General features: G+C 52.5%; 2 protein-coding genes across 2 annotated transcripts; one reads left to right on the top strand and one right to left on the bottom strand.

Moving 5' to 3' along the window:
• Nucleotides 1–11,679: 11,679 nt before the first annotated feature.
• On the bottom strand, nucleotides 11,680–19,495 carry ZMAT2 (zinc finger matrin-type 2). The gene is made up of 6 exons (XM_062587202.1): nucleotides 19,394–19,495; nucleotides 16,531–16,624; nucleotides 15,896–16,019; nucleotides 14,692–14,765; nucleotides 14,091–14,236; nucleotides 11,680–12,515 (listed from the first exon to the last, which is right to left on the bottom strand). Exons 1-6 carry the CDS (start codon nucleotides 19,409–19,411, stop codon nucleotides 12,372–12,374), a joined length of 600 nt encoding a protein of 199 aa, XP_062443186.1. The 5' UTR covers nucleotides 19,412–19,495; the 3' UTR covers nucleotides 11,680–12,371.
• Nucleotides 19,496–19,889: 394 nt separating this feature from the next.
• On the top strand, nucleotides 19,890–25,620 carry LOC134146664 (histidine--tRNA ligase, cytoplasmic-like). Its single transcript, XM_062587102.1, has 12 exons — nucleotides 19,890–19,935; nucleotides 20,049–20,168; nucleotides 20,536–20,631; nucleotides 21,488–21,613; nucleotides 21,833–21,940; nucleotides 22,144–22,242; nucleotides 22,676–22,769; nucleotides 23,007–23,134; nucleotides 23,233–23,475; nucleotides 24,319–24,435; nucleotides 24,702–24,848; nucleotides 25,276–25,620. The coding sequence occupies exons 2-12, from the start codon at nucleotides 20,076–20,078 to the stop codon at nucleotides 25,363–25,365; spliced, it is 1,341 nt and encodes a 446-aa protein (XP_062443086.1). The 5' UTR covers nucleotides 19,890–19,935; nucleotides 20,049–20,075; the 3' UTR covers nucleotides 25,366–25,620.
• Nucleotides 25,621–25,670: the final 50 nt, after the last annotated feature.

Genomic DNA, 25,670 nt, shown 5'->3' with positions numbered 1-25,670 from the left:
GGTCCCGCAGCTCTCCCGGAGCGGCGGCGGTGGGAAGAGGCGCTCCTCTGCGGCGGGGGGAGCCCCGCTCCACCGGCGCTGCTGCCTCCTCCCTCGCTTTTGCTTCGCCACTTGCACTTCCAAGTAGTTTCGGGCTCTCGGGGGCGGCGGGGGGAAGGCCCCGCCCGGCGCTTCAGCACCGCATTGGTGGGCCGAGCCGCGGCCACAGGCGGCCGCTTAACCCTTTCCCTGCGGGCCCGAGGGCCACTGGGGCTGCAGTCCACCCGGTTTGCCCCCCTCCAACTCCCCCCACCGAGAACCGGAGGCGGACGGACTCGGAGCGGGGGAGGATTAGCCCTCGGGAGGAGGCGACGTCCCGTTAAAGACGATGGGAGCCGCGGCGGGACCGGCCGGTGGCCCCGCACCCGCGGCGCCGATATTACCCCGCAGATGCTGCGCTCGTCCCCGAGGTAGATTAAGAGGAGCCCGGAACGCGGCGGTTGCCAAATCCCCCGGCTGCGTCCCCCGCCGCGCCGGCCCTAACCTTTACCAGATGGTTAAGCCCCTCCAGACTTGATTACATTTCTCTGCACACCGTTTTCCTTGTAATGCGGAGTTTTTAATTACAGAAGCAGGGGGATTACAGCCCCGGATAAAGCTGAGCCCATCAGCGTGGAGGCATAGAGAGACCCCCCCCCCCTTTCCCTGCTTGCTTCCATACCCGACACCCTGCCTGCCCAGAGCCCCTCGCCCCTGATCCCGCGGCTCTACCGGCCGCCCCCACCGGGCACCCGAGCGCCAGTCCCTCTGCTCCGCCGGGGCACAATCGCCCCGAGGACCGAGCGCCAGCCTCCCCGTGCCCCCCAGGGACGCGGGGGTCAGGCCCTCCCGCCCCCCCCCCCCCCCCGGGGCAGATCCCCCCGCGGAAGGCGCCGGCACAAACTTTCCGCCGGGGGCGGGAGAGGAGAGCGCGGACCGAGCCTCCCTTCCCCGGAGGGCGAGCGATGGAGCCGGTGGCAACCCGTCCACCTCACCCCGGTACCAGCCACGGTTCCTTCGCCGGACGATCCGTTCCCGCTGCAGCCGCGGTCTCCTGCCGCTAAGGCGCCCGGGCAGCTCCGCGCTTCGCCTCCCGCCGGCGGAAGGTCCGCGGCCGGCGGCGCCGTCCCCGGGCGCTCGTTAGCGGGACGGTGCGGACGCGCCGAGCCCCGCGGCCGCCTGCCCGTGGCTGATTAGGGCCCGGATAATCTCCTAACGATCTAGTTAAGGGATCGGCAGGGCTCGGAGCGGCTTTAGCTGTGCAGTGATATTTTACCGCTTTTGTCTCTTCCTCCCGGTCCCCCTCGGAGAAAAGAACTGCCTGTCGTCCCCTCCCCCCCCCTGCTCCCAAAGACCCGCGTGGGAAGCAGAGCGTGGAGGCGACCGAGGGGCGGGAGGGAGCACGGGGCTACGGAAAGGGGCAGAATGGAAGAGGCAACCTGCTGCAGATAGGGAATTTGTTCCCCGGGAAACCCAGCCGACCCCTCGTGGGACGTGTCATGCGTGGGGCTGCCAGTTAGGGAGAGGCGAGGGGATGGACAGTGTGAGAGCAGAGTGACACTGCAGGGTGAACAGTGGGCAAGAGCGGCAAGCCTGGGTCACGCATGGGATCAGACTCAGGGCTCCCGTGAGGGCAGTACAAACAGGATGATGCCTGGTAAGTGAAGCCCAAATGGTGTCAGAAGCACTGATGTCTGCCACCCTACTCCTGGACCATCTTCCAAACCAGGGCCACCTCTGCCTTCATGCCTCACCCCCGTAAGAGCAATCTACCCCTACTCCATACCTGGTCCGACCCCACGCTCTCTGATCTGTCCTCCCAGTTCCCGATCAGTCCTCCCATCGCTGATCTGCTTCTCTGTCTAGGTTTGTCCAGTGCCTGGACCTCTCAGAGCCGGTGCTGGGGTGGTTGGGATACAGCTGCTCTGGCAGTCTTCTGAGTGCTTCCCAGGCAAGAAGGGTATTTGGGGATAGGGGATTTGGGGGGGGGGGGATGGGAGGGGGTCTCTTTTCCTCCAGTCCAGTCCTCTCCCATCTCTGATCCGGTACATGCTGGGAAATTCTTGGAGCTGCTCTCACCCCTTTGTCTGATTCAGATTAAAATATTCATTCCTCCCCCCTCTCCCCCCTGTGGTTCCAATCTGCTCCCAGAGGGATCCCTGCTCCCCCCAACCCCCTCGCCCACCCTGCGGAGTCACAGCACCTGCTGCCTCCTGCTCAGTGCTGCCTGCCCTTTCCCAGCTCTGCTGCTGGTGCACCCCCCCTACCCCAGCATGTCTCTCCAGCTGCTCCCCAGGCTTATTGCTGCTTCTTTGGGTAGGAGGAATCTGTCCATCTCCCCTCTCTGCCTTGCTTTCCTCTCATGGGGGACCCTGTAGCCCAATCATCTTCACTCCCCCAAACCCTGGGGGTCCTTCCTGACCTTCTCCCTCCCCCAGTCTCCATCTGTGCCCTAACCCTATCAGACACCAAGCCACCCCTCAACATATATTTTACCAAACACTTAAACTCTGCCTGTCCAGTCCTTCTTGGTCATCCTTTCCCCCATGTCCACAGTTTCAGAGGACCTAGATGAAAAGTGGTGGGCTTGGGAGATGAGTCCAGGCTTGTTCCGAAGATCCCTTTTCTGCAGAGGAAAGACCTAGGAGGGAAAAAGCACAAGCTGGGGGGTGCCTAGGGGGTCCTGCAGGGATATGGGGGCTCCAAGAAAGAGCCTTTTGTTGGGGAAAACACAGCAGAGGAGGGCAGACAGCAGGACAAAGAAGATGGCATGGGGGCAGCTCTGCACCTCCTGTTAACACCTCAGTTTGCATCCTATAGTTTTTAAGTTCTCTCCTGTGACTGGGTCACCCAGGGGAGAATTCAGCTGTCATTCCTGTTCTCCTGGGGTGGGAAATCAGGGTGCAACTAAAAGTCTGTTTTTGGAAGAGGCTGGAGGCTAGAAAAAGTGTGTATGAGGAGGGTTGTCCCTTGCTCTGACATGTCTTGGCACAAGCAGGTGGGAGGCTGGGTGCTGCAGGTCACTGCTGACATGTCTTGGCAGGCCAGCAGGAAAGATCAAGGTGGGATGTACCAGGAGATGCTGTGGATTAGGACTGACTTGCCTTGGAAAAGCCATACAAAAAGTGAGGGGAGATGGGTCATCCAGCTGCCTGCTGGCACCAAGCCTTACTCAGCCACCACTGTCACTCCACTTTCCTGTCAACTGCATTCTGGGGCAGAAGGGTCTGAGAGGCAAAGATACCTCTATTAGGGCACATATCCCTCCCCCCAGCACTCCCAAGCGCTCAGCCATGTACATGGGTCTGCCACTCCCTTCCTCCTGGCTGTGAGAACAATTACAGTTTGAGGAACACCACTGTGGAGGGTTCCCATTTGAAGGTCAGAATGGGCCCAGCTCTTTGCTGGTACTGCAGCTAGCGAATTGCTGCTGAGTTGCCTGCACAGGGTCAGGAACAGGGGACCTGGGTCTGCGAAGCCAAGAGGTTCTGTGCAGAACAGTGGGTGTTGTGGTCATCACTTCTTTCTCAGAGGCATTGGCTCCCTGCAGTCACTTGAGAAGATAAAGGAAGCACCTTGAAGAGGATGGTGGCTGGTCAGGTGTTTTTACCAGTGCTTGCTGGGCAGTCTACCACACCTTCGTTGCTGGAATATCCTTGGAGATATTCAAATCTCACCTGGATGAGACAATGTTCAACCTGATTTACCAGCCATACTGAGAGCAGCTGTTGAACCTGAGACCTCCAGAGGTTCTTCCTGACCAAAATCATTCTGTGATTCTGAAAGCCCCAGTCTGCAACAACTCAGAAGTGGCCCGAGAGGTGAAGGGGACAGATGCCTTAGTTTCAAGAGAGCTCTGCTATCATCTTGGGCAAGGAGACATTGCTTTTTGCAGGTCCCTGGCCCAAAGGTGAGATATGGAGCTCTGGGGGATGCTGGGAATCCATTCCACCTGAGTGACTGGAAATCCCAGCCCACAGGCTCCATTCTTGCTCAAGTTGCTCAGCATCCTCATACACCCTGACAAAGGACAGTGGTGCAGATACGCCTTTCACACCAGGTAGAATTGGACCCTGGTACATCAGTAAGGTTTTCCTGAAGTTCCACATGGTCTGTAGGTGAGAATAAGATGCAGCTGAGGAAGCCAGATCAAAGGCCAATATTGATAGGGTAAATTGGATTCTCTTGGCCAGCCATACATAGGAATGAATCCCCCAACTTTTCTACCTGGGATGGATGGAGGTTGAGATACAGACTCAGATCAGCTCACAGCAATCCTCTGTAGTTGTCATCTACTTCTCAGCATTTTTAGGACATGTGTGGACAGGCCCTGCTCAGCTTCTGGGTGACCCAGTTCTCTTGGCTCCCTGTAGGACAGAGACCTCATTGGCAGCTTATAAAGAAGACCTCTCCATTCCTGCTTGAGAGAGGGAAATTTTCTTGCCAGCCCAGTGCTGCAAGGGGAGCTGGTTTTGTGGCTGGTGTCTCATTCCTCTTGAAGTAAGAGACCCCCAGACCTGAAACAGAAGAAGAGTTAATGCTCCATTATCCCGAGAGCTGAAACTTGTCCTCTCCCAGACACCTCCTTAATGCCCTGTGAGTATATTTCCGTTCCTGGAACTCTGAGATATACTGTGGGGATCGACAGGCAGGAAAGTCAGGCTGAACAGTGCTGTGATCCTTGGATGAGGGAAAGAATAGGCCTTGGGAGAGAGAAGGTGATGTCACTCCTCTGCTGGCACCGTGTAACTCGTCTTGCAATATTGCACACAACATCTATATCTGCAGATTTGAAAGGCTTGGGAAAAATACCTTAGAAGAACATACTTAAATGAAACAGATTGAACTTTTTATTCAAAAGAAGCTGGAGGTGGTTTGACTGTAAGGCCAGAGAGCTGTCACAAGGAAGAAACATTGGGGACAACAAGACATTTAAAGGCATAAGGTCTCATGGCTTGAGGTTAGAGCCTTGGGCAATTTCATGCATTGAACCGCAAGAGGGGATCAAGCTGTTAGAACTGCTAATAACTTTCCGTCTTTTTATGTTTGCAGATCCATGTGGGGCAGAAGATTTGGTTTCATCAAACCCACGTTTCCTGATGTACCTGGATGAAATGGAAAGATCAGCTCTGGGGAGAAGGGTTCAGGTTGACCTCACATTTTCCAGCAGAGAAACCATTGCAGCTGTCTCCTTTGTGTTGGTGATACAAGAAGACACTTCATCTGCTCTCTCCTATGAGAAGCAGGTCCTGTGGTCACAAGGAAATCTCCTGTCAGCTCCTAAAGAACTCCAGGCAAGGGACCATAACACTGACAACCTCCCTTGGCAAAAGGCCTCCATGGTCCTGTGCTTAGACCCTGAAATCATGCCTCCTCCTCTCCTCTCCTCTCCTCTCCTCTCCTCTCCTCTCCTCTCCTCTCCTCTCCTCTCCTCTCCTCTCCTCTCCTCTCCTCTCCTCTCCTCTCCTCTCCTCTCCTCTCCTCTCCCCTCCCCTCCCCTCCCCTCCCCTCCCCTCCCCTCCCCTCCCCTCTCCTCTCCTCTCCTCTCCTCTCCTCTCCTCTCCTCTCCTCTCCTCTCCTCTCCTCTCCTCTTTCCTCCCCTTTCCCTTTCCCTTTCCCTTTCCCTTTCCCTTTCCCTTTCCCTTTCCCTTTCCCAGCCTCTGTCCTTGAGAGCACTTGGCTGCATGCTCCACTCTCCAGGAGAGATGGACACGTTCTTGAGGAACATGCCCACTCTACTGGTAGAAAGTACAATGGAAGGACATATCTGTGGACAACAGCAGGGTTTCTCCCGGTTTTGGTGTTATGGAGGGGCAGTGTCCACCCACTCACTACACAGCATGGTGTGGGCATGCACTCACAATGCAGCTTGTCCCAGGGGACTCACTGCAGGAGGACTCACCACAAGGGCAGGAGGCTGAACCAAACTCTGGTTGCTGTCGAGCACTTTCAGGTGAACTTAGAAAGGTGCCTCAAAGCTAAATAGCAGCCAGGAATATGGGAGTTACAGCGACCCAGGCAAGAAGACAGAGAGATGGGAGCTGGGGTTGATGTTCCTTTTTTGCTCTCCCCTTGCATCTCCCTGCACCAATACCTGAACAACCAATTTGTGCATGCATCTCGCTTCAGATTTCCATGCTTCTGGGCTGGGTTGGTGGATCTCGAGAGGGAAAGGGAGAAAAAAAGCACATTCTCCTTTGTCTACACTTCTGCTCTTCAGCTATCTGTTCCCATGGACCCATCCTGGCTCTCTGGGAATGCCTCTCTGGAGAGGAAATCCCAGTTCTTTCAGTCCTGGGCAGGTATGAGAATGTTTCTTCTTCCCAGTTCCCCCTCCATTTTCTTTAGCCATCCTCATTCCTAGACTAGAGACCCTCTCTACCTTCCTACCCTCCCTTAACGCTTGCCAGGAACTGTGTGGCCCTCCATGATGCCTCCCAACATCCCTGTCTACTCCTGGGAGATTTGCAGATCCTCCAAGACTCCCTTTCTCCCCCACCAGCCCTACTTCTTTTCTCTCTGTCTGGGAGATCAGTCACTGAGGGTGTCGACACGTCCAACTCCCCTGGGAGGATGGGGAGTGCAAAGCTGGGGGGTGTTGTTATGCTGCAAGGAGGCAAAGCTGCCATGAGCAAGCGCTTTGATCTACAGACAATTACAGACGAGTGTAGGACCTCGCTTCGCTCAGCCGATAAATAATGGAATTCGTGCGTTGACACAGACAGATTCCCCCAAACTGTCAGCAAAAGGGAGACAGAGAGAGAGAACGAGCAGGGAGACAGAGTGACTGGAGGGAAGGGGAGAGGAACAAGGAGAGAAAGGGAAGAGGAGGTCCTGTGGGAAAACGGGGAGAGATGGCAAGGGAGAAAGAACAAGTTTAGAGAGGCAACACTGATGGAGGAAAAAGGATAATAATTAGAAGATGGAGCATGTGGAGAAAGGACAGTGACAAGGAACACATATTTGTAGAGAGAAAAGAAAATCAGACAGGAAATGTGGGTAGAAAGGGGAGGGAGGGGAGTGATGTACACACAGTGGGCTGAAAGCAGAGAAAAAAATCTGAAGGTGGAAAAGAAAGAGGAGGAACAAAGGCATGCCAGTGCCCCCTGGGCTCCCCGGCTGCCTGGTAGATCACACACTCTTGAGGGCAGGGACCGTTTTCCTGCTTCGGGTGTGCGCAGCGCTCTGCAGAGGGGCCCTGACCCCCCTGAGGCTCTCAGCACAGCAAAGCCATGCAACGGGAACACACATGTGATTTGGTCAAATGATTCCCCTGGTGAACAGCCAGCAGCAGAAATTTGCTCTAAGATCACAGCTCCCCGAAAGGGTTCCTGTGGACACCCTGTCCCCATGTGCCTCCTCCCTCGTTTCCCCCTGCTTCTCTCCATCACCCTATTGCCCTGATCCTTCTTCAGCTTGAAGCTGTTTGTTCTCTGGCTGATGATGATTTTTTCTTTTGTCAGAACAAAGAAAATGTCTCTCCTTTGCTCATGTGCCCTACCAGAAGCCTCCCACGCTCATGAGCCCTTCCACGGAGCCCAGTAGAAACGATCCTTCCAGCAACCCTCCAGCCAAACAAGCGAACAGTTCTGACAGCGATGGAGTGAGCCACCGGGGGCCATCCCTGTCCTCCCCATCTGGAGCACTCACGTGGACTGTCACTTCCCACTCAGCCCTATTTGTAGCCTAACCTGGCCCAGCCATGAGTGCTGAGTGTATGGAGAAGAGCCTGACCTGCTCAGGTTTCCAGGACAAGCATCACTTCACTGCCACTGTCCCCTGCTCCCCACTTGGCTCTTTTCAGAAAATCACAACCTCCAAGCTCCAGAGGAGAATTGAACACCTCCCAGCCCAAGGAACCCACACTCAAGTCTCCAGCCTGCCCCTGCCACTGTTCCTCCATCCCTCCATTCTTCCTTCTTCAGAAATGCAGATTCCGACTGAGTCTTGCACTGTTGCCCTCACTGGTACATAGCAGGGTCTCCCACAGGGACGTGTTCCTCTCCTGGGTGAGGAAAGCAGGACAGGTTGCATCCTCAGAGCTGGTTAGGCTGAGAGCCAACCCTTAAGTGTGGCAATGGAGCTTGGGATGCACTGGGAGGATGCAGAGCAGCCTGAGGGTGCTGCCGAGTGTGCCACCTTCTCCACCAGCTTCACAGGAAGCAAAGGGCATGGACCAAACTGGATCAGGATAACACTTAGGAAGCAGGAAGCTCTAGGGCTGTCCCTCAACAATGTTGAGCCAACAGGCTGGGGTGGACAGGCAGAAGTATTGGCCCCAGGGTTATATGGCAGACTGTCGCAATGGAGGGTTGACTGATGGGGCACGGGAGACCCAGGAACCTGCCTTTGTGGTCTGGCCCCGCCCATGTCCTACCCCCCTCCAACGCACATCCCAACAGAGCTGGGGTTTGATGGTAGATCCTCCCAGCACCGTGTTACTGGGTCAAAGTAAAGCGGGAGGGCAGATTTATGGGAATGTCTCCCATGGAAGTAATTTAGCTTAATGATGGTGAATGGCAAGAACTGCTGCCTAACTGGGGCAGCATTAGCATATGGCCTGAGCAGTGGGAAGACTGGAGCCTCTGCCAAGCACTTACACAGCAATCTGGGGGGGGGGGGGGGAGAGAAGGGGGAGGGAAATGGGTGTAAACCGCTAAAAAAGCTGGTCTTTTAGTGCCAACACTGCCAATAAAGTCACTGAGGCACATCGCGATTCCACTGGCCAAGGCAGAGTAATGCACGGGGCTGGGCTGGAAACCTCCCTTCCCCAACATCCCTCTGGGTCTCTGGTGCAGGGCCAAACCCAGTTGTTTTACTGGTACAGTGTGAACCCTGGGTTGGATCTAGCTGCTGCTACTCCATTCCTGAATGCAGTGTGAAGAGAGAGACAGGCCCAGCTTTGCCCATGCAGGACAGCAGGAGAGGGCAGGGATGCAGGGGCGCAGAGCAGCCCTCCAAATGCCCCTGGCAAGAAGGGGGGCAGCAGCATCGTGCTGCACGTGGCGGGATTCAGGCACTCTGCAGGGTCTTCCCTCCCCCTACCCCCCCCCCCCCCAGGACAAGGACAGGGAAATGAATAGCTGTGAGAGAAGAAGCAGCGCGAGCAAAAGAAATTGTTGTTTTCTCTGGGGTCTGCCGTGACGCTTGAGCGCTTCCCCAAGCACCGCCATCAATGTTTAATTTCACGGAGCAGGGATAGACTCGTTCAGGCTGACCACAGTCTCCAGCTCATCTGGGACTGAGTGGTGTGTGTATAAGTCTGCTGAACCGGGAGATTGTCCCCACAGGGTCGAGGGGCTGCATGTCACAAAGAACCACTCGCCAGCCGGCCAGAGTGGGCCCTGCACCTCTCCACCCAGGCACTGAGACCAGGCACTGAGCTGGCATCAGGCACATCAAACCACATTCCTAGGGAGATGAGACAGGGTATCCTGGCCAGGACACAGGAGACATGAGAAATGCCCTGCCTTTCTCCACCAACCCCCATTTGGCCCAGTACAAACCAGCAGAAGAGCTGCACCAGAAGAGGTCACAAGCCTTAGAAGAGTGAAGTCAGAAGGAGCAGGCACAGAGTGTCCTGGGGCTGTTTGATGGTGAGGAGAAGCAGCAAGAAGAGATGCTAAGCTGGGCCCTGCCTCTCCCCAGATAAAAACCCCCAAGCCACCTCCGTGCTACAAAGGCACAACCTCCTCTCCACCGGCAGGCTTGCAGCTCAGCATGGAAACAACGAGAGTTAATGAAGAGCCATGGAGAATCACTGCTCTGCTGCTGCGGGGGCAGCAAGCAATGCTGGGAGCTAAGGGTTAATGCAGAGTGTGCAGGGAACGTTATCTGTCTCTTCTCTAAATATTATTTCCCCCCATGAAACCAGCTTTTCATCCTTGGCTAGAGGCAGCTCCTGCTGCTGGGAATCCAGCAAGAGCTTGTATCTCTGCTCCTGCACACGCCGCTGCTCTCAGCAAGCAGCCAAGACAAAGAGCTGGGCTCCCCCAGAGAGAGCAGCCCCAGCGCGGGGACCGGGCAGCGCACGGAGATGTTGGCACGCGTAGGCGGCCGCTTCAGCCCAGTGGATGCAGATGGCCTCAGGCTTGGGTCTGGGTAAAAGGCTTTTAGTGAAGGCTGGGGAAGAGCCATGTTAATGAAAGCCCTCTCGCACCCCGCTGCACTGCAGAGGCATTTCCTGCTCCTCTTCCTCCTCTCTGACAGGGCACAGAGAGCGATGGAGAGCACCAGGCAGAGAGAGTGAGACCTGAACATGCTCAAGTCCTGCACAAGCCTTGCCACCTGTCCCAGGACAGGAGAAGAAGGCATTTAGGAGCATGGGAAGCTGGGCTATCCCTTTCATACCTCTCCCCATGGATGTGCTGAGATGAATGAGAAGCAAGAGATGCTCCACAGGGAAACCAAGGCAGCAGCCGTTGACACTGCTTCAAGGTCACAAAGCAGGAAAGATGAAGGGTGCAAAGCAGCGTCTGCTGGCCCATCACACATTTCAGCAGTGTTAGCCCAAACTGAATTAGTTCAGGCTGCAGTGAGGGTCCGTTTGGCTGCAGAGTTGGTGCCTGGGGTAAAACGGCTGCTGCTAAATCTTGTCTGAAATGCCCTAAACTTTTAATGCGCGTGAAACAGCGCCATGGCAGCATCTCTTCCCCACCCTGGAGGGCACAAAGGCACAAGCATCTCCTCTCTCCCATTCAGCTGGAGCCATGCGCTGCAGTCTGAACAGCACCAGGTACGTGGCTGGAATGAAAGCTGCCTTTCCAGCCCGTATGCTGAGGGAGCATTTGCAGAAGTCAAAGAATTGCCGAGTTGAAAGGGTCAAATCTCCAAGGACAGTTGTATCTGACTGGCTATATATCATTTCAATAGCATCTTCAATGGGGATTATAATCTGAATTGAAGTGGAAAGACCTGAGGCAATGAAGCTGTCAGCAGTCTAAGATTAAGGAATTAAAACAGCAGCAAAGCATTATAGGATTTGTTCTAGACGTATCGGAAAGAGAAGGCTAAACACACTTCAGCCTTCCTCAGCTAGGAAATTTCATAAAGGTACAGAGAAGGGCAAGAACAAGGATCCCATCAATATACATAAAAGAGTGAGAGCAGAAAGAGAGATACAGAGCTATGAAGGAAAAAAAAAAAAAAAAAAAAAAAAAAAACACTCAGTCACACAAGATGTAAATCCTAACCGGAGATGGAAATGATTCACACAAGGTCTGATTGAAGTAAATAAAAGCAGCAATGAAGAGGATTTAGGGAAGAGCAGAGGTGAAGTGACACTCAAAGTCAGTAGGAAAGAAATGATCCTTCATATATTGACTGGTAAATTCTGGAGCACAGCCCAGTCCGCTCTGGGATTCCCTAATAGAAATGCAGGTCCCCAGTCCTGTCCTCGCCTCCCTCCACCCTCCCAGTTTTTATACACATCTCCAGCACTACTTTAGAAAGCAAAGAACAAGGACAACTGCCTGCGCATGGGATACAGCTGAGCAAGTATCCACTGAGGGACGGGGAGGACAAGTCCTGTCTTCATTTCCATGAAGCGCCCCAAGAGACCACCGCCGGCTTTGCATACCTTGGGAGATGTCAGCCACTCTTCTCAGTAAGATGCAGAAGCTTCAAAACAAAAAAGGAATCAAACTCCCAGCAAACGGCCAATTAAAATTATCAGTTTATTTATTTTTGGCAAACTGCACACATCTTTTCTGCCATTTGCTCTATCCTAGATCAACCCCAGGGAGGAACTTCTCCCTTGCTTTAGGAACACCATAGTTATGCCATGAAACACAAGGAAAACCAGGAAAGTAAAAGTTAAATCTGTTACTGATAAAATACACAGGAAAGTTTCAGCAACTCAGACTCCAAGCAACCACCAGCTCTGCTCAGCTCAAGCCATAAAGATTCAGGTTGAACAAATCACCACCGCTCATGTAGCACATTTCCTTCAGTTACATGATCTGAAAAGAAACCGAATCACTCCCCGCATCTTGAACACACAGCCCCAAAACAATAATGTCCATTTGACTAGAATAATTCTGAGCGATGCTGCCTGTACAGAACTGTGTACTTTATTGACACAAAAACATACCCAGCAGAACATTTCCCTGCACACACAAGGCCACAGAGCACAGTGACGAGTAGCCAGATCTAGGACACAGAGGGAGATGAGAAGCTAATGACAGGTGGAGCTTGTTCTGCAGCACAGGTAGAGCGTGGAATCAGTTTTCAATTCCTCCAGCCAAATTCTACTGGCAGATTTACATACAAGTCCTCAATCAAGTCTTTAAAGAGTTATCCAGAATCCCCTGGTAAAAACAATTGTTTCAAGAAAGAGGAGAGTCCAGAGCTGCTCAGTGATTCTTTTTGGTTGAACCAAAACCAGAGAAACCCATCACAGCTGCCATTTCATCATCCTCTTCAAATGTTAAGTCTTCTTCTGCCCTCCTTTTCTTCTCTCTCTGCTTCTCCTTTTTGTAGGCTTTGGCCTTTTCCTCCTGCAGTGAGGAAAAGATAAGCAAAGCAATTTGAACCTCTTTAGCCAACTAAGCTTTTGAGACACTGGGCACTGCCCAGAGACACAGTCATCCCAAGACCTACCCAACACCCAAGCCATCTCTGAAGAAACAAAATAGTCAGAGGGAACCATGGACTGCAATCTCTCAGGAGGTCTCCCTTTGTCTACAGACCCCAAGAATGAAGTCACACACAGAGCGGATGTAGTCAAAGAGAAGTGTCATGAAATTGTCAGCTCCTGCTTCAGAACAAATGTCAGAGGCTTCATCTGGAATCAACACTGAGGCAAGAAGGAGCTGTTTTTAAAGCAGGAGGTGTTTCCCTTGTACCAGTGCCCTGTTCCAGCAACTGCAATGTCGAATGTCACTGCCTGATGCCTTTCAGAGTGGCAGAGTGACAGCTGCTCACTGGAACAGAAGCTGAGCTCTGAGTAGCTTTGGGGGTTTTGGCATCAAAGAGTTTGCACTGCTCTAATCAAAGTGTTTCACTACGCAAAGATCACAGGTCATGGAAGAGCGCCAGGCTTGTACTGGGTCGTGTAGAAGCACAGCTTTGGCTTCCAACTTAGCAACTACTCCCACCATTCCCATCATCATTCACCATTCAGCAACTAGGAAAGACAGCCATGCCCTGGAGAAAGCTACACCACAAAGTTGCTGCTGATTTCTTTGTTGCTAAACTTGATTGGCAGCAGCTTTTCAACCCACAGCTCTCCCCACACTGCTGAGGCATGTCTCTTACCTCCTCCAAATAGATTAGGCTCAGCAGCACCAAAGCCTGCTGGAGACAGAGCACAGGGCTTCTTTCTATGCTAGGATTTGAGCAGCATCCCTAAAAGGGCATTCAGCTGCGCAGCAAAGCTCAGGGCTCAGACAGGGAGACTCAAGCAGGCAGCAATTTTAATATTTGGCTTTTCAATGACTGCTGATCAAAGAGAAGCATCCACAGAAGCTTCCCCAGTCCCCAGGAGAACTTTGTCAGCTGCTTTTCCAGTGAATTCAATCTTCATTTCATGATACTGCCATTTAAGCCCAGATTTGAGAGGGATTCAGTATCTTTCACTGCCTCCACACACATCTTGCAGCACATCACATTCCTCACAGGCCTCTTCCACATGTTGGGAGGCCATGCAGGGGCAACGTGCCACCTGGAGAAGGAACCCCAACAATCCAAAGGATCGCGCAGAACTTCAGAATGACGGGGGGCAAATATGTGCTCTGATTAGCAGATCTGTTAAAGTCAAAGTTAAGGTACAAAACAGGTGCACTGTCAGAGCTGTGCTGCTCTCAGCTGGAGCCCAAAGTGTCAAAAGTTATTCTTGCACATAAAGGGGGAGAAGAATTTCCAGGGAGACTAGCAGAGAATTAAAGGGGAAAAAACAAACAAACAAACAAACACACACACACAACAAAAACTCAAAGCAGTCTACCAGAGGTGCATGCTATCAAGAACAAGACTTCTGTTGAATAGAATTAGGAACTAGAGCTGCTTTCTCTATGAAACATGTTTCTTGGGGCCCATTGACTCAGCAGTGCACTGCCATTGCCCAGGCTCACCTCCTCACGGAGCTCCTTCATCCTCTCCTCAAAATCATAGTCCTTCTGCTTCTCCTCCATCTTCTTCTTGTTTACCTCAAAGCGTTTTTTCACCTGATCCAGCGTGGAACGCTCCACCCTCATGGACATGCCCAGATTCCTCTGGTCTATAGAAAAAGGAACGGAGCCAGCCATGTTCAGCAACATTCTGAGCCTTTAAAGCTCTGTGCATAGCCCCTTCCCTGACTCCAATTTAAATTTCTTAGAATGGCATCATCTTACTGCTTGCCATCCATCCCCTTAAAACAGTTCCTATTGCCAGACTAAACTCACGCACAGGGCTGTACATGGTCATTCACCCCAGAAGCTCAGTACTGCCAACCTGACCTAGCCGCACTGAATCCGAGTCCTAAGGGTCAGAGCAAACAACAAATGGAAGTGCAGGCAGCAGTGTTGCCCCCGTGTTCCTGAGTGACAGCGCCTGACACAACACTGTACAACCCACCCAGTAGGCCACCCAGCCTTCAGTATGAAGGTCCAGAGCACGTACGAACTGCCTGGAACACTGCAGCAACCCTCTGAGTCAGCCAACCCTCCAACAACCCACAAAAATTAGCCTTACGTTTTTTGCCATTAATGTGATCCAAGAAGTTAATGGAGTCTTTCACCACACAGTCACACACGTTGCAGTAATACCTGCCAGGATAGAGGGACATTAGCTCCAAAGCAGGGGATAAACAGTTGTTTTGTGAAGTGAAGTTTAAGAACATCTGAAATGCAAAATCCATGCATCATTTGGACCCATTGGTTCTAACCCAGACTGCTGCTCTAGGCTAAGATCAAACCAGACCAATGCCACAAAGCCAAAACTCCTCATCAGCATTAGAGAAGCAAGTGCAAGCCCAGCATTATAAACTGAACTTCCATTTCATCATCTGGTCTCAAACTCATTGGAGGACCATGCCTTCCTTTGGGATAAAGCTCTTCTACCCAGGACAAGGAAATTTCCATTGCAAAGAGCCCCAGCGCAAAGAGATGTGCAAGGCCAAGCCCCAGATTTACAGAGCTACCTGAGTTAACATTGGAGTTGCCACTTCTGATCTTGATGCCTACGCCACTGCAATGAAGGACGGGAGCCAAGACCCATGCTCACCCATCACCAGGGCAGCTGTGGCATCTTCCCCTTCCAGTGGCAGGGAACATGGCTGCAACAGGGCTCCAAAGGCAGGACTGGCCAGGTTCCCACCTCAGCTCCTAACTGCAGTCTGTTCTCATCTGGCGGCAAGGTAAGTCCTCACATAGCTATCACCTCTTAGGAGTGAGTCACAGCTTTAAACAGCACTGCTCTAGTCCTCTTTAACACCTATTACTGCAAAAACTCAGCCAGGGCCTGCCTGCACTTCCATCCCTGGATTCTGTATAGGGATGTGGATCTCCTCGGGCACTGCTGGCTACTTGGCTATGCCAGTGAGTCACTCACAGACTACTCTTATAACAGTACAACCTTAAAGCATTTGTTTAGCTGCTCAATGGCTTAGGATGAATTACGAATCTTTTCAGCATTTGGCCAAACACAATCCTCACAAATAGCAACCAAACACCATTCCTACGGACAGGCCTCTAGCTGTTTCTCTCATTCCCAGCACAAAGATATCAAGATCACAGACCCAAACCAACAGCAGTTGGCCCCTTTCTGCAGGCAGGCCTCCTGGCTAACAAAACCTAAGTGTGCAGCAGAGATCTGTCTCAGTTGCATTTTCAGGAGGGCTAAGTCCTAAGTCCCCAGGTCTTACCAACACAACCCTGACTCCAACACAAAGACCTACCCTCCCATCTCTGACTGTGGGGTAGTTTTGGTGATGACGATGGTCTTTCCCAGCTTCGATTCCAGGTCCACCTTATAGTCTCGGTGCCGCAGGAGTTCTCTTTTGACAGGCTGAGCTGGTTTGCCTACAACACAAGCAGAAAACCCAGGCTCTCATCAGGAAAGGTCAAGCTTTACATGCTGGATTTTGTGTTGCCCTCAGTGAAGAGAGGCCCACCAGGAACCTGAGAACTATACGATTCATTCAGGAATTACACATTTTTGTGAAGAAATGGTTCCATTCCCTCCTCATTGTGCAGGCCAGAATTAAGACTCTTATAAAAACAGAGATCAGTAAGGCATCTCCAGCTCTGATCTGGGTCATCCTCTGAGATTTTCCTGTTTCCAGAGGCTGATCGTTCCTCTCCCTCCACAAAGAATAGGCAGACAAAGGCAAAGGAAAGAAAGTAATTGCTTTTGTAACAATTATATTCAACGACAAACACAGGAAAAAGGATCAGAGCAAGCCAGCCTTGAACTGCTGTTATTTCCCTTTGGGACTTCACTTTTAGCTGCTCTCTCCCTCTCAAACTCAAAGGGTTTGGGTGACTCACTGCCAAACGAGCAAAGCTTGCCTGGAGTCAGTATATTACCCACCATCTTTCTTTTCTCTCTCTTCTGTGAGCCGCTTCTCTGCGAGTTTCTCATATTCATCTTTGTCCCACTTTCGGCGGAAGTCCAAGTTCTTAGTCTGAGAAGGAAATAAAGTATATTAACATCTGTTAAACAGTTTGACTAGCTACAAGGAGAGAATGGGGAAAAAATGGAATCCATTTGGCCTGTGATGCCACAGCAATACATTAAGGGCACTACATTATATTCTAATCTCTGTTTTCATACCCAAAAACTAATGATATAGTTTAAGAGAGTAATATTTAGTATGCCTATATCTGCTTCTTTCAGAAGGATTTCAAAGCACTGAGCAAAGTAATTAATTTATCTTAATAGTTCCTGAGATGAACATACATGTTCTACATTTGAAAACCAGGCACAAACAGGATTTAAACTGCTTTATCTAAGGACTTAGAAGTTCCAACTGGCAAAACACAACATAGCCATTAGCTGATCATATCTATTTTTTCCAAAGTCAGTTAAATGTGAGTTCCAAAAAAATCAAGTGAGGAGACCATGAAACACAACACAGGCTATAAAGAGCTTGATTAAAATATATGCAGAAGCATGGAAGGATGTACATATCTGCTCTCAAAGACAACAGCAGCACATGTTTATATTATAGGAATCACAGCACTCCGTTTGCTATTAAACTCTCAGTGAAGTATCCCACCCCTATAACTTTCCCATTCCAAGTTTCAGACAGGTAGGAAAAGGAAGAAACATCTTCAAGACAGACTGGCTCTTAACCAGCTTCCCAAAGCACTCGGAACTGAGAGTGAGGATATATAAAGACTATTCTTTTTGCAGGTAGCTCTGTCACCATCTGTCACATGTGGATTTTTATCTAGCCACCAACACTTGAAGGCAAAAGTGACCTGAGAAGAATCCCTTTTGCACCCACATCTATTCTTTCACTTAATAGTCAGAGTCTCTTCTTAATGTCTGTATGTCATACAGTAAAGGCCACAAGGAAAAGGTCCAACACCTCGTAAAAGTCAGGGCTTAGAGCTCAGACACTTCTTTACTTCCTACAAAAGGTAATTCTTGGATGATTAGAAAGTTGCATTACACTTAGCATGGCAGAGGCAGCAATAGGTTCTCAATTTCATATTAAGAATGAGGATAGCTGTACTTTAAACCACCGCTGGGGAAAAAAAGACCCACATACATCCACCACCTTCTCCAATTCAGGCAAATCAAGAATCCAATCACAATCCGAAGAAAATAAATCTTATTTGAAGCTACAGCAGCAGCAGCACAATCATTTAAGGTTTTTTCCTCGGGCACTCCTTCAAATGGAACGAACAACTACTGATAAGAATAAAAATGCCTTAGAGAAATGTAGAAAAATTCTCATTTATTCTCAGAGCTTCTTAAGCACTTTAAGTGTATCATAACAGGTTTTATTAGCCACCCTGAGCAAAGGAAAGAGGAATTATCACACAGTATAAATTAATGTTTCAGGGTGTTTTCCAGAATCTAGATTCTCCTGCACACTGGAATATTATCACAAATCAAAGCTGGTTGGAGCCCAGAGAGGAAGAGATTTACTTGCTGCTTCACTCTCTAGTTATAATAAAAGGGAAATAGCCTGCCATAGATCTTTACCAGTCTCCCTAGGCCAGAGACAATGAAACAAATCAAATCAAAAACTGCGAGCTATCTGTGGCAAGCTTTTAGACATACACTATCCAAAGGAACTTTCTTTAATTGGTCCAGTGGAAGCAAGGGTGGCTGCAAGCCCCCCAAAACTTTATCTAACAACTGCTTTGGGTGACACACAGTATTTCCCAAATAAGTAACAACAATTAAAAACTGAATCGTGCTCCAAAGCCTCCTGTTTGCTGCAGACATAGACGCTGAATGATCTGTTCAGTATCAAAGCCTATAAAAGATTTCAGTAGTCTCAAGTTGGGCTCTAAGCAAGGGGAACACAATCACCAGCAGCTAAAAATGAAACACAAGCTCTGAGCCATTCCCCGGGAGACATCCTGTCTCTTGCCCTCTCTCAGCATTGCTCACTTCTCAGCAAGAGAACGGTAAAAATATTTGCAAAGAAAGTATTAAAACACAGCCCCTGGTGCTGTGCTGCTGACAGCTGTCAATGTGTTTACCAGTCTGGCTCTCCAGTTTGGTTATACAAACAGCACCCACCTCAGTCACCTGATCTCAACAGGCCCCAAACCCAGTCCTGCAGGATCTGTACAGGCAGAAAGACCTCACTGCCACAACATACAGATCAACCAACGCCAGTAAAACAACCAAGCAAAGCAGGAGCCATCAGAGACTTGAGCACCACCACCATGGGAAGGAAGGTTTCTCTATGCAACGAGTAGCAATTTTGGCAGGACAGCGCAGACGCTAGCTCAGATACGGGCAACCATTTCCCAAGGAAACGGAAGAGAAGCCAGGCAGGGTGCAAAGGGGGAAGGGAAGGAGGGAGCTGCCTCCACACCGGGCCAGCCTGCCCCGGGAGGGGGAAGGCAGGGGAATGCCCCCACGCCAGGGCTGCGGCAGCCACAACCCCCCTCGCGAAGGCTCGCAGAAAAAAAGCAGGGCTCCCCGGCTCTAAGAGCGGCGCTCGGGGTGCGCTCACCCCCCCCCCCCCCACTTCGGCCACGAAGCCATCGGGGCTCCGCGGCGCAGCTCCCGGGAAGCGGCCCGCTCACCCCCACCCCCCGCGGCCTGCCCGCAGGCCCCGAGCACGGCCCCCCGCCGCCGCCCCTTCACCGCCCTGCGCCCCACGAGCGGCCCCAGCCAGCGCGGCCCCCCCCCCCCCCCCCCCCCCAAAGCCCACGGACAGAAAGGGGAACGGGCCACCGCAGCAGCCACCACCACCACCTACCCCGCTGCCTGACGCCATGTTGAGGATGCAGGCGATAAGGGAACGGAAACTGTCGCACTGTGCCCGCCTGGGTCGTAAAGCGAGGCAGTCCGCCCAAGCACCACGGAGGGCTCGCCGCTTTGGCCTAGAGCGCCACGGGGAAGCGGCGCGGGAATGGTCACGTCACGGCAGGTGGCCTGCGGTTGGCTCTGCGGCCGGAGCGCCGCCTCTCTATGGTTGCCGCGCGGCGCTCTAGCTGCCCTCATCTCCAGCTGTCATGCCTAGAAACTCTATGGCGGCGGGGGCGGCCCCGCGTGCCGCCCGGTGCTGACGGCGGGCCGCGCTCGCCGCCGCCGGCCATGCTGCGGCTGCGCTCGTTCGCCGCCGTCGTCGCCGCCGGGCGGCTGCCGCCCACGGGCCCGCGCCTCGGGCCGCTGCGCCCCGCCGCGGGCCAGGGTAGGCCCGGCGCGGGCCGCCCCCCCCGTCCAGCGGGCCCGCGGCGGGGGCGGGCGGCGGCGGCGGCGGGGGGCGGCGGGCCCGGCCCGGCGCTGAAGACGCCCAAGGTAACGGTGGGGGGAGGAGAGGGGGCGGCGGGGCCGGTAAGCGAGGGCAGCGCCGGCGGCCGCCGCGGCATGGCCCGCCCCGGCGCTGACGGCCCCTCCGCCCCCCCGGCCAGGGCACCCGCGACCACCTGCCCGCGCACATGGCGCTCCGCGACCGCCTCTTCGCCGCCGTCGTGGCCTGCTTCAAGCGGCACGGCGCGGCCGCCATCGACACTCCCGCGCTGGAGCTGCGGGTAGGGCAGGGGCCTGGGGGCGCGGGGAGGGGGGGCGGATCTGGGGCCTCCGCACGGCTCTGTTCGCTGCGGGAGGGCTGGCGCACCCGGCCGCGCCGCGCCGCCTCGGCCGAGCTTCCCCATCCCCTGGCCGTGTGCGCCCCGGGGCGAGTCACGGAGCGCTTCCCCACGGGGGGCCTGGGCCGGCAGCAGCTTTAGCGCTGAAAAGCTGTGCGTGTGCCCCCTGCTCCCCTCCAAGTGAGTCCTCACTGCGAGGCTGGGGATGGGGTTCAGGGCAGCCAGCCTGTGCCGGCGTTTGGGCTTCAGTGCCCGTTCTCCATCCCCGGGGGCTCTGAGCTTCACCTATGGCTGCCCTGCTTCTCACTAGGAAACGCTGATGGGGAAGTATGGAGACAACTCCAAGCTCATCTACGAGCTGCAGGACCAGGGGGGAGAGCTGCTGGCCCTGCGCTACGACCTGACTGTATCCTGCCACCACCACGACCGTGTAGAGAGTGTGAAGTTCTTGTGGAAGCTACAGTGACGTGCTGTGGTCTCTGCCTAGGTTGAAGGCATTAGCGTCCTACTTGCCCATGTAATGTTGCCGTGACCCATCCGCAGATCCCAGCTTCCTATAGTCTGGATGACCAAAACTCTGACTCCTTCGCTCTGACCAGATGAGATACCAGCTGGTCTGACTCTCTCTGTGTGACTCCCACCGCTGGTTGCCTCCCAGTCAGTCCAATACCTGCAACAAATCTGTTCTTTCTCCTGTAGTCTGTGGGCAATAACTGGTTCTAACCCAGTACTGTGCACCAATATCCTGCACAGTACCGTTTTTCTCTCTTCCTAGTCATGGTCCCCACCTGTGAGCACTCCTATCCTCTCTGCCATGCCAGGCTAGGCCAGGCCTTTCCGAAGCCAGTGCAGGGCTTTGGTAGCTATTCCGAGTGCAACAGCTGCAGATATGAAACAAACATGCATCCTGGGCCTTCTCCGTCTCTGCATGTTTCCCCTAAAAGCTCTTTTCTTTAATATCTTCTGCACTGTATATTGAATTGTCTCTGTATCACAGCTTAAGAAAGCAAAATGACCCAGCAGAGGTCTGTGTCTGCCAGGTGTTAACATCCTGCAGTTAAATGAAAGGAAGTGAAGTTGTCCCTGCGTTACAGAAAAGCTAAGCATGGTTCCTCACGCTCTGCATCAACCCAGTCTGTGTTTTGGAGACCTGTTACGCAGTGAGCAGCCTACAAAGTGACAGGAGGACAGGGGTGGCTTTGGGGATTTGGTTGTCTGTCTCAAGGAATCTCTGGGTTCTGTCCTTAACCTTTTGGACCCAGGTGCCCTTCGCTCGCTATTTGGCAATGAACAAAATCACCAACATTAAGCGCTACCACATCGCTAAGGTGTACAGGAGGGACAACCCAGCCACAACCAGGGGCCGCTACAGGGAATTCTACCAGTGCGTGAGTGTTGTAGCTCCTGTGTGCGAGGAGCAGGGCCGGTTCCTGCCAGGAATGTGGGAAGAGAGCGCTGGGGAATGGCAAGAGGGCTGTTTACCTTCAGCTGCTGTGTGGTTGTTTGTGCCCTGTTGAGCTCTACAGCTGGAATAAAGGCTCTGGAGTAAAATAGAAGGGAATGCTATGTAGGAAGATGGAATTTCTCTGCCTTTTCTTGTGCCTTAGGATTTTGACATTGCTGGCCAGTTTGACCCTATGATTCCTGATGCTGAGTGCCTGAAAATAGTGCACGAGATCCTGAGTGAGTTGAAGCTTGGGGACTTTCTCATTAAGGTGAGACGAAAGCCAAGTGGCTTTCTTGCATATGTACTTTCCCTCCCATCCCCTGCTCTAGTGGGCTCTGGGTCTGAGAGACCAGTGAAAAGGTAAAAGGAGATCCCAACAGCCGTAACTTCCAGCATGTCTTGGGCAGGAACAAAGAGAAATTGCAGTGGAGTGACCTCCCCTGGGCTGAGCATGCCTCTTCCTCCCCCCAGGTCAATGACCGACGTATTTTGCATGGTGTGTTTGCCATTTGTGGCATCCCAGAGAACAAGTTTTTAACCACATGCTCTACCGTGGACAAGCTGGACAAGGTAAGAGAGTTGTGAGGGCTCTCCTACCTGCATCCAGCACTGTGTGGGATAGTAACAAATGCCTGGAAGTAGCCCTGAGGTTGAAAATTGTGCATTATACCTTTTGGGCTGGTCACTTCCAGTTTCAGGGTATGGATGTCCAAGCTGGGCAGTGGTGTTGCTATTCCCATGAGAAAGAAGTATCACAGCAGTTGACTCAATATTTGTAAGGGATTCTGAGAGCTCTTTGGCTGGTAGCGGTAGCCAAGAATAAAGCCTGGCATTGTCTGTGACTTCCATTTAAGGATTCCTGTGACATGGACACAGATCATTAGCAAGAGTGCTTGCTGTGAAGCATCTGCTTTCCTTCCACACGTGTTCTGAATCCATAGGCTGGTGGAGACCACAGATGAGGGCATTCTGCAGTGACTGATGTTCTTGTCTCCCCTCACAGATGTCATGGGAGGATGTGAAGAGCGAGATGGTGGGAGAGAAGGGGCTCTCTCCTGAGGCTGCGGATCGCATTGGGAAATATGTTCAGCTCCATGGTGAGCACTGTAGGGTGGATCCCTTCTCCCTCTCAGCTGAAAGCCCCCTTCCAGCCTGCTCGGTCACTGTCCCCACAGGTGCGGCCACTCTCTTCCAGACCAGGCAGAGAGGGGCCAGTGCACCCTGGGCAGGGACAGAGCGTGCAAAGCAGCCCGCGTGACTGGCTGGGCCCCTGGTTGCCAGTGCTGCCCTGTTGCTGGCCCATGGCAGACCCCAGGCATGCCTTGTTCCCACAGGTGGCCTGGACCTGATTGAGCAGCTCCTCCAGGACCCAAAGCTATCTCAGAATAAACTAGCCAAGGAGGGGCTGGGGGACATGAAGCTGCTCTTTGAGTACCTGACACTGTTTGGCATCACAGGGAAGGTGAGGAGGTGCAGAGGATGGTGGGGGGGAGGGGGGAGCGGGTGCTGCCTTTGTGTCTGAGCTGCGCCCAGTGATGGGACTGTGCTTGTGTCCTGCAGATCTCCTTTGACCTGAGCCTGGCACGAGGTCTGGACTACTATACAGGGGTGATCTTTGAGGCTGTCCTGGTACAGCAGGAGAACGACCTTGTAGAGGAGTCAGTCAGCGTTGGGAGCGTGGCTGGAGGTGGTCGCTACGATGGGCTGGTGGGGATGTTTGATCCCAAGGGACGCAAGGTGCCCTGTGTGGGAGTCAGCATTGGGATTGAGCGGATCTTCTCCATCATGGAGCAGAAGGTGAAGGTAGGTGCTGCAGGCAGTACTTGATATGGGCAGGGTGCTCTGAAGCAGTCTGTATCATTTGTTACGGATGATAGAAAATGCATAGCTCCATAGTGCTCAATAAAGGGACTTCCTGGAGAGGGCTGTAACATCTGAACATCACTGTGGAAGACAGAGCACTTTCCTCTTCTCTTCTGCAGCCCATTATGTGGCAGTCACTGGCATCTGAGGGCAGCGTTTTGTAGCAGAAACTAAGGAAGTGTCAAAGATGGACCCCGAGTTCTGGTCCTGCTTCTCTCTTTGATTCCTGCGTGGCTTGGTCCAAGTCACTTCACTCTTGTCTCTCCCCTGTGAAGTTTTTCCCCTAGGGATTGTGAAATTATAAATTCAGTAACAGCTGTGAAACTCACTTTATAATGAGTGCCATAAAAAAACCCTGAGAGGAAAGTAATCACTTTACATTTAGTTCTGAGCTCATGATTGATGGTAAATGAGGCCAAGGCAATGTGTTTGTATGTGAAGAATCAAAAGAAACATGGGAAAGTTGTCCAGGTCCCATCTGGGAAGGAGGAAGGCCATTGTCTCACAGAAACAGCAGCACACAAATAGTCTGTCAGAATGCAGATTCACTGCGGGGCTCGTTAAATTTGCCCAGGCTGTCTTAATTGTGGACCCTGTTAGCTTCTGAAAGGTTAGCCTTGCTCAGTAACATTCACTGAACAGTGATGATCTGCTTTTAAATAGACTTGTGTTAGTGAGCCAACAGTTAAGGTCTAAGGTGAGTTAGGATGAAAGCGGTGAGCTCCTGTTGAGAGCTGCGGATTCTCTCAAAGCCGAGTGTGATGAGTGTGTCTGTCCTTGCAGGCCTCTGGGGAGAAGGTTCGTACGACTGAGACGCAAGTGCTGGTGGCTACACCTCAGAAACATTTACTTGGTGCAAGACTGAAGCTCATCTCTGAGCTGTGGGATGCAGGCATCAAGGTAAAGCAGGGATGTTGGCTTGGCCCTGTTACATTAACTGCAGTCACAAGACAGGAAGATCAATCCCCACTAGCTGTCTGTCTGTTCAGATCTGGGCCTGTCTGAGATCTAGCGGACGGAGAAGGAAGGCAGCTGTGAGCACCACAGGCAACCACTTGCTGCAGGAGTAATGAGGCAGTTTTCTATGGGGCTGACTGTTTTGCTCCATGATCATCAGAGAAAATTTTGCATTAATGATTTAGACCACCTGTTCTGCTCCCTTCTAGGCAGAGATGCTCTACAAGAAGGACCCTAAACTGCTGAAACAGCTGCAGTACTGTGAGGACACAGGGATTCCCCTTGCAGCCATCATAGGAGAGCAAGAGTTGACAGATGGAGTTGTCAAACTGCGAGTTGTCACAACAAGAGAAGAGGTGAGAATACCCTTTTACACCAGGATTCAAAAGTGCTTCCAAAATCTATAAATCGTCATTGAAAGGCTCCAACTTTTCCCTCATTGATGGTGTTCTTTTGGGTAGTTGTATCACGGATCTGTCAGAAAATCATCGTCACAAACTGTGTTGGGATCCACAGCAAGTCCTCAGGGCCGGATCATTCTGCTTAGCAGCTTTAAATATATTTGTTCCCTAAAAAAGAGGGCAGCAGTGGGCCTCTTCATTTTTCACTGTCCCTTCTTGAACAGCCTAAACTGTACTCCGAGGTGGGAGGCAGGACATGTGGAGTAGGGGTCCTGTTAAGCCTGGGGGATGGTTGAGAAGAGACAGTTTCCTGATCAGCAGCGCTGATTTCCACAGAGCAGGTTCCACTGCCGCTACCTCTTTCTTGCTGTTTGCTTTGTAGGTTAATATCCCAAGAGAGAAGCTTGCTGATGAAATCAGAAGAAGGCTGGAGCCCTGCAGCCTTTCTGACCAGAGCTGCTCAACTCTGTGAACTGCTGTGTAACTGAAAACCCCCAGAGCACTTAGCCATCAGCTGCCAGCTGAACTGTGGTCCCCACTTGTTACCCTGAGGCTCATCTGCCTAGGCTAAAGTGGTGTTGAAATGGGGTTATCTGCTCAGAAGTAGAAAGGATGGAAAAGGCATGGACAACGCGGTCGCCTTCTTAACCTTCTGGTTAACTGATCTGAGGGGGCAGGACAAGTTTGTGCGCTCCTAATTCCGCAGTAGCGGTTAACCGTACAGCAACTAGTCTATCTGCTGCGAGGGTGATGCGGCCGGGGTGCCTGGAGGGTCGC

This window comes from Rhea pennata, chromosome 14 (genome assembly GCF_028389875.1).
Source record: "Rhea pennata isolate bPtePen1 chromosome 14, bPtePen1.pri, whole genome shotgun sequence".
Taxonomy (NCBI): Eukaryota; Metazoa; Chordata; class Aves; order Rheiformes; family Rheidae; genus Rhea; species Rhea pennata.
The sequence above is the reverse complement of the archived record's forward strand: the minus strand, read 5'-3'. Positions and strand labels throughout refer to the sequence as shown.

Coding starts and splice junctions, on each gene's coding strand:
- ZMAT2 (XM_062587202.1), bottom strand. Junction 16,020..16,530: donor AGAGAGAGAAAAGAAAGATG/GTGGGTAATATA, acceptor CTTGTGTTGTAG/GCAAACCAGCTCAGCCTGTC. Junction 14,766..15,895: donor CCACAGTCAGAGATGGGAGG/GTAGGTCTTTGT, acceptor CTATCCTGGCAG/GTATTACTGCAACGTGTGTG.
- LOC134146664 (XM_062587102.1), top strand. CDS start 20,076: ATGGCGCTCCGCGACCGCCTCTTCGCCGCCGTCGTGGCCTGCTTCAAG. Junction 21,614..21,832: donor ACAGGGAATTCTACCAGTGC/GTGAGTGTTGTA, acceptor CTTGTGCCTTAG/GATTTTGACATTGCTGGCCA. Junction 22,243..22,675: donor CCGTGGACAAGCTGGACAAG/GTAAGAGAGTTG, acceptor CTCCCCTCACAG/ATGTCATGGGAGGATGTGAA.